The sequence below is a fragment of the Myotis nattereri genome, assembly GCF_964212035.1.
Source record: "Myotis nattereri genome assembly, chromosome: 3".
Lineage (NCBI taxonomy): Eukaryota > Metazoa > Chordata > Mammalia > Chiroptera > Vespertilionidae > Myotis > Myotis nattereri.
Genome location: NC_138077.1, coordinates 79,551,795 through 79,565,229, shown reverse-complemented (window position 1 = coordinate 79,565,229; position 13,435 = coordinate 79,551,795). Strand labels below are relative to the sequence as shown.

The 13,435-nt window shown below is 38.1% G+C and overlaps 2 protein-coding genes across 3 annotated transcripts in view; one reads left to right on the top strand and one right to left on the bottom strand.

Moving 5' to 3' along the window:
* The window catches only part of CMSS1 (cms1 ribosomal small subunit homolog), a 406,540-nt gene that overhangs the window by 334,378 nt on the left and 58,727 nt on the right, over positions 1-13,435 (bottom strand). The gene's annotated exons all lie outside the window — the stretch shown is intronic.
* Positions 9,051-13,435, top strand: part of FILIP1L (filamin A interacting protein 1 like) — a 54,380-nt gene continuing 49,995 nt past the window's right edge. The window contains exon 1 of the mRNA XM_081086722.1: positions 9,051-9,988. Coding sequence (XP_080942848.1) covers positions 9,633-9,988 — 356 coding nt within the window. The 5' untranslated portion in view covers positions 9,051-9,632. The remainder of the gene's footprint in view (positions 9,989-13,435) is intronic.

Here is a 13,435-nt window from a genome sequence, read left to right as displayed (position 1 = left end):
TACTCAGAATTTACACAAAAGAGAAATGAGAATAATAAGCCACTGAGCCCATATGACTTAGATGAGTGTGAATCTATGTCCAGGTCAGGAATAAAATCTATAAACCACTCATATTACTCTCCTTCCCTCTGACAATTCCAGACAATAAGACATAAGGGCAAGCCTTTGGATAGGTGGTAGGGAAGGCAGAGAGTTATGGGAAAGGTCTACTGGATCCTTAGGAGACCCCAGAAGAGAGATGGTCCTTTTTCTACCTCGGGTGTTGCATATCTGTAACTGCAAAGAGCTAAACCATCAGTGTACAGGTGATTTAGAAACAAAACTAACCTCTAGGAACTGTTAAGGAAAACTGCTTTCCTTGAACTATAGCATTGGAAATAAGAGGAGAAATAAACTCCACTGAGACTCCTATATAATAAAAGCCTAATATGCTAAATGTCTGGTTGTCTGGTCATCCTTTCAACCAATCAAAGCGTAATATGCTACTGATATGCTAAGGCCACTCAACTGCTCACTATAATATGCAGTTATAGGGGGAAGATGCTCCAACTGGTAAGTTAGCTTACCAGCCAATTGGGACTGAGTGAGATGGGCCAGACATACCCTGGAGCCCTCCCGTGGTCCCTCCCCGGCCCTGATCGTGCACTGGTGGGGTCCCTCGCCTGGTCTGCGCCCTCTCGCAATCCGGGACCCCTCAGGGGATCTCGGAGAGCCAGTTTTGGCCAGATCCTGTAGGGACCAGGCCAAAGGACCCCACTGGTGCACAAATTCATGCACTGGGCCTCTAGTTTATAATAACAAGCTACGCCACATGAAAATTTGCAATGCAAATTCATACAAGCTAGTTGGTCCAAAAACAAAACAAAACAAAAACCCTCGGGCTAGAGATTCTGGTATCTGGCAAAAACAAATAAATGTAAATCCTCTCTAGAGGAAGCCACCTTCATTCAACTCAGGGTTCCAAGAATTCTCACATATGAGTTCTAAGATGTATGACCTCCATTAAAAAGTTCAGCGCTGGCTGGTGTGGCTTAGTTGGGTGGAGTGTTGTCCAATGCATCGGAGGGTCATGGGTTCGATCCCAGATCAGGGCACATACCAGGGTTGCAGGTTCGATTCCCAGTCAGGGCGTATATGGAAGGCAACCAATCGATGTCTCTCTCTCTCTTTCCTTCTCCCTTTCTCTCTCTCTGGAGTCAATCTTTGGGTGAGGATTTAAAAAAAATTTGAAAAACACACTAGAAAATAATGCACACTGAATGAAAGCCAGAGAAATGACAGTAGAATCAGGGCTGCTGATATTTACTAGTAAGTAACATAGACAGAATGTAAAATGTATTTAATATGTTAAAAATTAAAAAGGGGGGGGGTGCTTAAAATGTAATAGAATATTAAAGGCCAAACAAATTAGAGAAAAAACAAATTAGAGAGAAAAAAAGAAACGTTTGGAAATGAAAAATATAATTGCAGATCAGCAATGAGAATTAGTTAACTGAAAGAAAAATCTGAAGAAATTATAAAATAGTCTGAAGAGCTAATACGATGGAACAACTGGAAGAGTAGTTAAGGGATATGAAGAACAGAGTAAGAAGGTCTAACATGTGTCTGTTTAAAAGGTAAGGAGAGAAAAGATTTTCCAGAAGTCACATTTGATGAGTTTATATTGGCTGAGATATTTCCAGAACTGAAAAGACACTGGTCCTCATATTCAGGGATCTCAATAAAACTCAGAAAGGATAAAAATAAGTCTATACTTAAATACCTAATAATGAAATTGCAGAATATCAAAGACAAAGGGAAAATCGTAAAAGCAGCTAGAGAGAAAAGGAATGACAATTAGACGAGTGACTGACTTTTTAACAGTAACATGGGAAGCCAGAAGTCAGTGGAATAGCTTCAATGGCTGATGGAAAACAAGCATCAACCTAGAAGTCTATACTCAAAATTAAAATCTTCCCAAGAACAATGGCATAATATTAAAACATGTTCAAACAAATAAAAAGAGAGCATCTGCAAAGAGCTGACTTCCAGTAAAAGAACTTCAAAAGGATGAATTTAGATTAAAGGAAAGTGATCCCAGATGGAAGTCTGGAATAAAAAAAAGGATTGATGAGCAAAGAAAGTGGTAAACATACTGGTATACCTAAAGCAACACTGATTAAAAAATAATAGATGATGAGAGCATCTTGTAGAATGAATAAAGAACTACAATAGATGACAACAACAATATATATATTGGGAGGGTATGCTCAGTGTTGAAGTATTCCAAAGTCCTTAAATTTTTTAGATGAGGATTAAAATTCTGATCGGTTTTAAAATTTGACAATTTAACTTGTGAGGAAGCTGGTTTTCTATTTTGCATAAAATGGGCTTGATGGGGAAGTAACAAATCCCTAGAACTGTTCAGCACTGACTAATGAAACTGACTAATGACACCTAACATATGTATATGCACCAACTTCTAGAAAGAAAGTTAAAAGTTCTCATTTGAGAGATAATTCAATATTATAAGAATTCAATATTACAAGGCTTTTGAAATAACTTCCAGTTGTGTAGTTTATGATGCAGGTTGGATATGTAATGACATAAATTTTAATAGGACTTCTCCTATAGAGAATGACCAATTGGCAAGCATGCAAGGCAATGGTACTAAATAATAACACAGAGTTAATATTAGAAGCTCAGACCTCTCTATTAAGTTTTTGTCCAGAATTGTCAACAAATGGCCAATCTTAATGACTTGAATTAATTACCAGCAATATGCAAATTTCCAATTGAAAAGAAATGCAATGATTGCACTGTTAATAAATAAAGTGAATAACTAGTTCATTAATGCCCCAAATTAGTTCTATAATTTACCTAATATTAATCAGGATTTTAGACTTACTCTTTTTGACAGTTCTAACCCCATTGTTTAATTAAGCCATTTTTGAATTTTCACATTTCCCAACAGAGACATGCAAACCCAGAAAATGTAGTGGCTGAGTCACCAATTTACTGTTGATGTTGGGGCTAATCCTTTAGCCTCTCTGAGCTCCAATGATCTCATCTAGGAGGGAACAAGAGGAGGCAACAAATAGAGATGTTTTCTAAGGCCTTTTTACACGCGAAAAAAATGTGATTTTATGAAACAATCATCCTTCATAATAAAACTCAAAGCACATTTCTTAGTCTTAATATGTTCATTATTTTTCCCAGAGAAGTCATCTTTAGCCATCACACAGGGAACTGAAGCATTTAGTCTATGAGACAGTTTAATCAATCGTTGGTGGTGTTTAGAAGAAGTTGCCCAACTGAAGGAAAGGATTTTACAGTCATACTCCACCTTCACACCAAGCAGTAATTACTGTAAAGTAATGGGCAAAGCAGAAGTGGGGATAGGAAGGGAGATTTTAAAATGTCTCATAAAAATTATCTTAGAAGGAACCATTTCACTCCTATTTTTCTTTTCTTTTCTTTGTTAATTGCCACCTGAGGATATTTTTTCCATTGATTTTGAGAGAGAGTTGAAGGGAGGGGGAGAGTTGAAGGGAGGGGAAGAGGGGGGAGGAGGGAGAGTGAGAGAGAAACATCGATGCGAGAGAGACATATTGATTAGTTGCCTCCCGCATGCCCTGGGTGCCGGGAGCCGGTCCATCCTTGCTTATTAAAAGGGGCCTGGCATATATGGCATACTGTTCTTAATATGTTTGCTCACCTTCTTGGCACTATGTGTTTTAACCAAGGTCACCTCTCTGAGAAAGGTTGTTTCCCCAGGCAGGGATTTTCCCCTGAAGTTAGGGAGGGAATAAAACCCCTTAACTAAGTGCCAGGCGGGTAATTAATCACTTTAACTACGAACAATCATGCTTAAGCTACATAATCTTTACTCCCTGGAATGGAGATAAGAAACGCCCTAACCTTTGGAATAAAGATTGATAGGATTGGAATCAACTGGTATAAATACAGATGTAACAAGACAACAGGAGACAGAACCTAGACACAGAACCTACACAGAACCTAGCGAGAGAACATGGCAAAAGATCCTGGACAGAAACTGGCTACAGAACCTAGAGACAGAACCTAGCGAGAGAACCTGGCTGAAGAACCTAGAGACAGAACCTGGCTACAGAACCTGGATAGAACATGGCAAGAGAACCTGACTAGAACCTGGTGACTGAACCTGGTTGGAGAACCTGGAGAACCTAGCGAGAGAACATGGACACAGAACCTGGCTGCAGATCCTAACCAGAACTTCGCTGGAGATCCTGACCAGAACTTGGCTAGAGATCCTGGCTAGGCTGCTGATCAACTGAACGCTGTCTCTGTGTCATTCCTTCTTCGCTGACTCCGTCCACACCTTTGGGGACCCCTGGACCTGCTGGGGTTGGACCCCGGCACCCGGGGATCAAGCCTGCAACCAAGGCATGTGCCCTTGACTGGAACTGAACCCTCAACCTTTCTGTCTGCAAGTTGATGCTCTAACCATTGAACAAAACTAAGGCTCACTCCTATTTTTCCTTACTTCCTTGATTTATTTCCTCAGGCCTTCTAGATCCATGTCAATTACTTTACATGATTAAAAGTTAATTCTCATGCATTGCTATATTTGAGTTTCCAATGATAAAAGGAAACATATACTAAACGTAACTTACCCATTTTTTATCCTTAGTTAACCAAGTATTCCAGTTACATCCTAAACAGTCCACTGACTTCCAACTAATAAAACCTGTTAAATTGTACTTTAAACCCAAAGGTCTTTTTTCACAAGTATTTACCCTGAAATCAAGCTCCATAACTACACAGAAAATTTGTCAGAGCGGTTTCCTTAAAATTGCATTACCTAAAACATATAAGGTGTACAAACTATTTGACAAGGCCCCTTTAAAAAATGGACTGGACAAAGCATTGAGAACAATCTGTACTGGCAAGGGACAAAAATGATCTAATAGGTCTTTTCCGTCTCTAATTTCTGTGATTTGAGGATTTTTTTTAATCCTGCAGTAATACTTTCAAGTTCAACAATTTCTCAAAACTATTATTAGTTACCAAGGAAACACAAAATGTTTGCAGGAATAAATAAGCAAATGGACTGGACCTAAACAGCAGGCTTTTCCTGCTTTCCATTTAATAATTCTATGGTGGCGTCATATTATCAATTCTTCATTCTCTCCAAGTCATTTTGCTCACCTACTGGCAGCTCACTACAGTCACATAGCCAACTCATAGCATCCCATGTAAACCAAGACCAGAGGCCTCTAAACAGAAGATTGTCTCTTAAACACAGACATCCCTACTTTATTTAGTGAAGAACAAAAACCATGGCAATACCAGAGGGACAGTAAGCAGTGACTGACTTTGTGACTACCATTTTAGGGGAAATATACAAATATGTGCTTTTAAATAACTCAATGTCTATAGAAACTCTATGAACATGGTTAAAATATATTTAATAAAGGTAAAAGCCACATAATACACACATATGCCCACAGGATGAAAACAATTATACTTCACAAATGTTTAGAAAAAAACTAAAAAGAAATGGCAGTACATCAAATTGTTAATAGTTGGCAGTATTCAAATAGGAGGACTAGGTGCAAAATGTCTCCTAGTTCTCTACATTTTGCAAATTATCATGGCACTGAGCTAGTTTTAAATTAATTTTAAAGCCACAAAATAGTAATCATTTTAAAATTCACGAAGGGCTTTCCATTCCCTAGTATCATCACTGACACTATTGCTAAAATCAGCCCAAGTGAGCTAGCTCTTAAGGGTATTGGTCCCTGTTCTAAAATCAAATTAGGTGGAGTATGAATAGGAAGAGTTGAAGAGTCTCTAGAAACTTCAAGGACTACGGAGGCTTGGAAGGGGAGATTTGGGCTGAGATAAGTGAGAGGGTCTGTATGTAAATCCAAGTTCCCTACAGGCCATTAACTGCTGGTGAAGGGCTCTCAGTGCAGAGGAAGCGCTGTGCTGCCTGGGGAAATATTCTGTGTGGGCATTTATATGTACGGAGCTAGGCAGATGCCACCTGAGTAACAGAAAGAAGAGTGAAAGGAAGAGGTTAGTTAGAAAACTGCCCCTGGCATGGAGAGAAGGTGCTTTCACCCCTCAGACTTTCCTTCTGGCTCCCCATTTGAAAGTTGCCCACCTGTGTGCTCAGTCTCAGCCTTCCTCATAAACTGTGTGGCAACAGAGGAGAGGTCAGGTTTGCCTTAAGTTCAGAGGCAAAGCTGTTTTGCAAGAAGGCTGCCAATGAGGTGTCGGAATGTTCCCTGAGATGAGTACCTTAGTGCCAAAAACGCATACTCTGACCAATCAACTGCAGCCTAACAAAGCAGGACTACAGAATTCTGCCTCTTCCCATGCTGTCCTGGATCTGTCCCACTCTGTTCAGCTTCTCATACAGGACCATGCCCATGATAAGAATTGTTGTTTTTTCTTTGCATGTTATAGTGTTTCAACATATACTACAGAGATAAAGGAGCAAATGTGTCGCATTCAAAGTTAGCATTACTATCCCACATCCTGCAGCAGAGCTTTCAGGGAGCACACACATCACCCCTCAACTTATGAATGAACCCGTAATGAAAATTGTGGGCAGCTGAAAGAAAGGTTCAGTTAATTGTGAACACTGCTTCTCTGGCACTTATTTGGATGACTGGAAGACTTCCCCAGCACAAGAAGAAACAAAGGCAGGAAGACAGGACATGAAAGAAAATAAGAACAGTTACTTCACAAAGAGGAACTGGCTTTGACATGCTTAGTAACATGTTAATGGTATATTAAAAGTTAAATAACAAGGACATTGTGGACATTACTAATACTAGTTGCTGTGGTCACTGTAATAAGATAGCATTAGCTTGAACCATGGGAAACTGCTGATATTCAACTGTTTTTGACTATCTAACAAAAGTGACTTCACACAGTTCAATAGAATCAATACATCTTAGTTCCCAGCCTTGTGGCCTATAAACCCGTCTTAAACATTAGAAGGCAATTACGTTGGTAGGAAAATTCCTTTGCATTTTTTCCAAAAAAAACTATTGCTGCTTTGAATCATACATCCAGATTACTAATTGAAGAAAGGACTTTAATTTGTAGATGTGCTTATTTGTGAGAAATTCCTGATTATAAAATAAGAAGACTCATATAACAATTGCACAGTAAAATTTTCCTTAAAAGGAAGTAAAATTTTCTCAGCCAAGACTGAGGCACAGTGTTCATAACTCTACTCTTTTCATAATAAATATATGTCAGAAGCCAAGAGAACAAAAATTACATCTCAAAGAGAATGTTGGTGAAAAGACAGAAATAAATAAAAGTCTGCCGGTCAACTCATGTGGCCAATGGAGCACAATACCAAAGACTGGCTAGAATTTGTGATATAAGACGCAGAGTGTTCTTGTGTCAAAGATCCCCCGACCTCAAGACCCTTGACTTTCATCTGTTGGAAAATTGTCGTAACATTCTAACTTTACTAGTATTAGAACAAGACATGCTGCTAACACCCTCAAGAAAACTGTCTTAGTAAGTATACAGATCCAATGTGAACAATACTCCCTAAGGGCAGCTCTGGTGTGTGGCCTACAAAGAGGGTGAGTCTTGGTTTTCTTAGTTCAACATTCAGTCTAGAAAATAGAGATGTGTTGTGTAGATTAAATGGTGGAGTGCACGGAGAACACTAAATACAGTGATTGGCATGAATTTCAATTAAGAGCTCAACAAATGAGTTCATACTGGCTCCGGGAGAGAGTGGTCACGTACTGCAACCTCAGTTGGAACACTGAGCCATAACTGGGTCAGAGACCAGTACTTCAGGGAGTAACAGCACCAGGCAAGGCACATGAGGAGTAGGAGTCCTGATCCTCTTTTCTCTCACCTCAAAAGCCCTGGACAACTCCTGTATTCACTTAACTTCTCCTTTCTTCAGTTATCCCAGCTGAAGAAAAGGAGGAACTAATACTGACAAATTTTACAGGGGAAGTGGGATATATAAATACAAAGCATGAGTACAAAAATGTGAGAAATAAATAAAAGACAGTGTCAAATGTTAAGAAACTTCTGTACCCAGCAAAAGAAAAAAGGAGGCAAAAGAAGTTACAAACACTAGTTTAAAGTACAGGTACTTTATGTGACCAGTTTGAAGCCGAGATTCAGGTGTTTATGCTTCATGCAACTTTCATAACAGTAATTTCATCTTATGTGTAATAAATCAAATCTGGCATAAAAGTCCCAAAAAGGATGTTTAGTAAGCACAAAGCAAGCATACGAGACTAAAAAGATTCAAATGCACTTTACAAGTATAAGGCAGAGTAATAAAACCAACAGACCAACATATAAAAGGTTAATATAAAATTGCAAATCAAATATTAAATTCAGTTGAACAGCATGGTCCTTCACTTCTCTTACAGTAGTATATGTACAATAGTGTCAACAATAAAAAAAATGAAATTAAAAAACACACCAGTATATATGAAAAGCAGGGGTTAGTTTAAGTTAGGCTTCTCAGTAGACAGGTAGAGTGATCTAGAATTGTCTAAGTGAGCTGACAATTTAGCAATGATGATGCATTTATTTTTACACGCTGCATCTTTTTCCCACACCATTTTCACTAACTGTACATTCTCTGTAATCAGCCTATTTCACTCCACACTAAGAAAAAGAAACAAGCACACTATTTTAATTATTCTTGTTTGACAAAACATATGGAAACAATAGTTCTATAGACATATGTACATCATAATAGGAAGCAATCCTATCTTAATGTAATTTAAAAAGAGTTAAAGAGGCTCAAGTTATTAAAACTTCTCAATTAATTTGAAGCTTGCAAATAAGGCAGCCACATAACTAATTTATTTAGCAGATTCATATAGCTGGCTAGTACTTTAGAGATTACTTCTCTTATTGTTGTGCAAAATTATTAAGAGGCTAAATCTCTTAATTCAGTAATATTTGGTCAGTTTCCTTTCTCTGATCATGTCTTTTTTATTCTGTTTTCTGGTAGAAGAGAACAAATGGATTAAAACTGGTTCTAAAGTTCTATTTTTATACTTTTTTGTTTTGGAAATACAGCAGCAAACATTTAATTTCTTTAATACTTTCCCTGCCAAATACAAAGATTAGTTTTATCAACTTTCATTAAAACACAGGCAAGCAGAAATGAGGAACTAAGAGTTTCTTTCAGAAAAACACTGAAAAAATAAGATTTCATCTGGCCTTCCCATCATCACTTGAAGAATTGTTTGGTAGTTACATCATCAGGAAATAAAATACTATCCTCTGAGGACCCCAACTCTTTACAAAGAGGAAAGAGAAGGTTTGAAGTCTAACTCACCCCCAGAGATGTCTCAAAGCAAAAAAAGACTTCTGGCTTTCCTCTCCTGCCTCCCCCAAAGCAACCAAAAAACAAATGTACAAAAATGTATTTACAAAAGTTTAAATAGAATTACAGATGTGTTTGTAAAGTATGTGATTGTCTAACCACTAAACTGTACACTTGAAGCTAATACAAAATATTATTTAATATAAACTGTAATTAAAATAAAACAATAGTACTTTTAAAAGTACAGGATGTGTATTTAAGAATCCTAAGTAATAACAGGAGCTTTAGAGCCCCAGAGCAGAGGGAGGAAAGTACAAGCAGATCGACCATGACCCCCCATGACTTGGTTTGCCCGGGAGTAGGGCGCCAGCGTCCCAGGCCCGCCGCCCATGCCTCTCTGCGGGGAGCCGGGACCCAAGGTCGGTTCCCTAAGGTCTGGGCGTCGGAGGAGCCGGGCACGTTGCTGCGCCGCCGCCACCACCGCGGTCTGCCTGTCACCGGCGCCCCCGCCGCCCGCGCCGCACACGCGGAGCGCCTTATAAGGCAGCGCAGTGACGTAACGCCCATAGGCCGGGCGCGCTCGGCGCCCAGCTCGCATTGTTCGGGCGACTCCCGGAGCGCGCACAGCCCGCTCGCCGCGCGGCGCAACTGCGGCCCCCGCCCGGCCCGGCGCAGGCAGCTCAGGTAAGCCCGGGAGAGCCGCTCTGCTCCAGCACGGGGCACTACTGTCAGAGAGCCAGGTGGTCGGTAGGTAGCTTTTAAAGTTACCAGCATCATGAACTGCAGACAGGTTTCAAAAAGCGCATCCAATGAACTCTAGCTTCAGAACTTTTTCCAACTCCTACAAAATTTGAAAGTAAAAGTTTTCTTCGATGGAGGAAACAGATTTGGGATTTAATTTTAAATGTTGAGAGGGGGGGGACGACTATATATTACATAAGCTTTCCAAGTGAGCTACATATTGAATCCTGCCTGTATTAAGAAATCTTTGGGGATAGGGTGGAGGGAAGTTATATTGTAATACAACAATGCTATCTCCTGATCTTCTCTCTCCTTGGACTAAAACTCCCTTTAAGAGCAGAGTGCGAAACATGGACACATGGTAGTGGGTTTGTTAGTGAATCCCCACCCCATGCCTTTTGTAAATCTACTATAAAAGACTACAAAACTCCTGTTAGGAATACATCCTGTAATTAAGAGAAAGTGAGTCTTTAAGTTAAAGAAAAATCTTACAAACGCCATTGTCTTAAAAGCATATGTCAATTTGCACAAGGAAGTAACAACCATCACCGTTTTAAGTTATAACTTTTACTGCAATTCCAATCAGTAGGTAAATGACAAACTGCACTGAAAATTAAAGATAAGCTGGCTATTGTAGAGTAATACTTTGGACAGTAATTTATGTAAAAAACTAATTTAAAAGACAAAGCCTATATAAGAATTTTGTTAATCAGTGGCATTTCAAACCATAATTAGTTACATCTAAACCCTGAACAGGCTACTGTGGTAAATGAACCTTTACAGTATGATAATTGAACACTTGGAAGGTGCTAAAAATCTACATATTTTACTTTACTTTTTAGAATAAAGCAGCAGAGGAATTAAATTAAAACATGCTATGTCAAGTTTAAAACATTAGAAGATGAAAAACTGATTTATCACTCAGAACTGTATTTGGTCTGAACATATATTGTAAAAGAAAACTTAAGAAATTGTGACAGAATTATTTCTCATTTTAAATAGTCTCTGTTTTATTTATCATTAGAAACATAACATTTTTATTTGCTTAAAATTCAAGATATTATCTGTGTTCTAGCAATTCCTGTGTGAGTTTTCCAAAGTATATGACATTGATGCCTACTATTTTTGCTTCATAGGATTTTGTTTTCTTTGCTAATTTTGTTTGGAGCAATGCAAGACTTTGGTTTTAGTATTCTAAAAGAAATATTATATGTTATTTGTTGTGAAGATAGGCTATATATAAACTGCAGGTTAGTACCAAGAAGTAGGATTTCCCTAGAACTATTATTCCAAATCTAGGGAAGCGTACAATAATGAGAAGAGAAAGGGGCCAACACCCAGGTCACTATGGAGAAGTATGGAATATGCCATAGAAAAAGTTGCTTATTTGATATAGGCTGTAATTGGAAACTGAAGAATTCCTGCCTTAGGAAAAAGGTATCCCACTCTTCTGCATCAAATAGAGGAGAAGGGAAACAGAAACCATCAATTACTGTTTCAGCTATACCCAAAGTACCATCTGTACCATAAACTATAGCTCAACTGCTGAAAATCATAACCTCTATCAAAGCTCTAAAAGCTGTTTCCCAGAGTCTGCATTTTATTTTTTTTAAATAGGCAAGCATCAATTTTGAAAAAAATTTTTAAATGACACACTTCAATACTGTTTCCCTTTTATTAACTTAAAAGCATGTTCAAGGAACAATCACTCATTAAGACCCCTTTTAAAAGTTAAACAAGATTTACTGTGGATATATAATGTCATAGTGGCTCTCCAAGTAAGCATTTCTTAGTCTTTGGGACAATCTATATGATAGAAAAGCTTTAGATAGAATGAATGTGAATTTTTACATTTTCAAATAAAGCATATATTAATTTCATGCTTAATTAAATTCATTTGCCCTTTTATAGTGATTATGATTAACTGGTAAGCCACTGGTATTTTTGTGATATTTTTCTAGTGCTGTGATGGAATCTATAGTAACAGCCAATATACAAACAAATCAAGCTTTGAGCTTCCTAATTTTCAAGTCCACTTGTAATTACCATTAGAGCTTGCTTTCTCAAAAAGCTGTAAGTTTTGTTTTAGGTTTCTCTGTTACCCCTTCACCTTCGGGAAAAAAAAAAAAAAAAAAGTGCCTTTGGTAATAAATGGATTTTGAGGTAAAATAAAATGTGGGAAGAATAAAATTCCATTAATTCTTCTTAAGTCATGTTCTGTCTATATCTAGTGCTTCAGGGCAAAGTGAATGCTTTTACAAGGTGAAGAAACAAAAAAACACAGCCTCCTATTTAAGGGAAAAAGGAAGGGGGCAGGAAGAGAACTGTTTACAAAAGACTGAATATTGTGTAGTAATCAGAGGATGTAAAGAAATATTGGTTTCATCCTGCTGCAGAAACTGAAATCTGTTGTTCACATAGCCAGTCATTATATTTAAAAAAATCTAACACATTTTACCTTTAATTTATATTTGACTATGAATATAGTTTTAATTTAAACCGATTGTTTACTTTTGTAAATTATGTTTATATAAGGATTTAGAGATGAAGAGACACTCCATGTAGAGCCACCAGTATCACAAACTTTCAAAGAAATATTTCTATGACTGCTTCTGCCATCACTACAGTATTTCTGGGCCACCAAACCAATCCTTAAGCTTGATGTATGCTACAAAGACTTTTAGAACCTCCTCTGGCTGGTGGTCAGTTTCTTCTTCAAATGTTAGATGCACTAATTAATTCCTAGTGGATTGTCACCAACACTGTTGTAAACACTCCTACATCCCTCTTTTTCTTAAAAACAGAGTTGAGATTCTCTCTCCCTGGACTTTTGCACTAACATTATTTCCGACTGGGAAAGAAAGCTGGGCAAGCAAAAGTGGGAAGGCCCTCCAAGGAAAGTCCCTTGGTTCTTTTTCAGCTATGGGGGAAGAACTCCCCTTTCATGACTGTTCTCTCAGATGCTTTTAGCAGATAAGACAGGACAGCAGCAATTTTAAATTGAGTCCAAGAAGAGATAATAATAACACATTAGTAGTGCTCTTTCTCCAGTCTAACTATCCTCACATCCCTATGCCCTACTGGTTCAAAAATAAGATTAAATCTTAAGATACAATTATTATTTTTTATAACAAGCTTGGGGAATAATGCATTTGTGTTTGGGGGGAAGTAGGGAGGTATGTAGAGGAATAGGTAAGTTAAGTGTATTATTGGGGCAGGTAAGGGTGTAGACAACATACACCCAACTCCTTGTTTCGGTTTATGATAACTACTGATTCTAGCCTAAACGACAGTTATTATCAGTAAAAGAGAGCATATAGTAATTACATAAGAATAGCAAACAGGCAATTCCACAGATGTGAGTCTGAGAAATACCTTGATCGGTTCTTT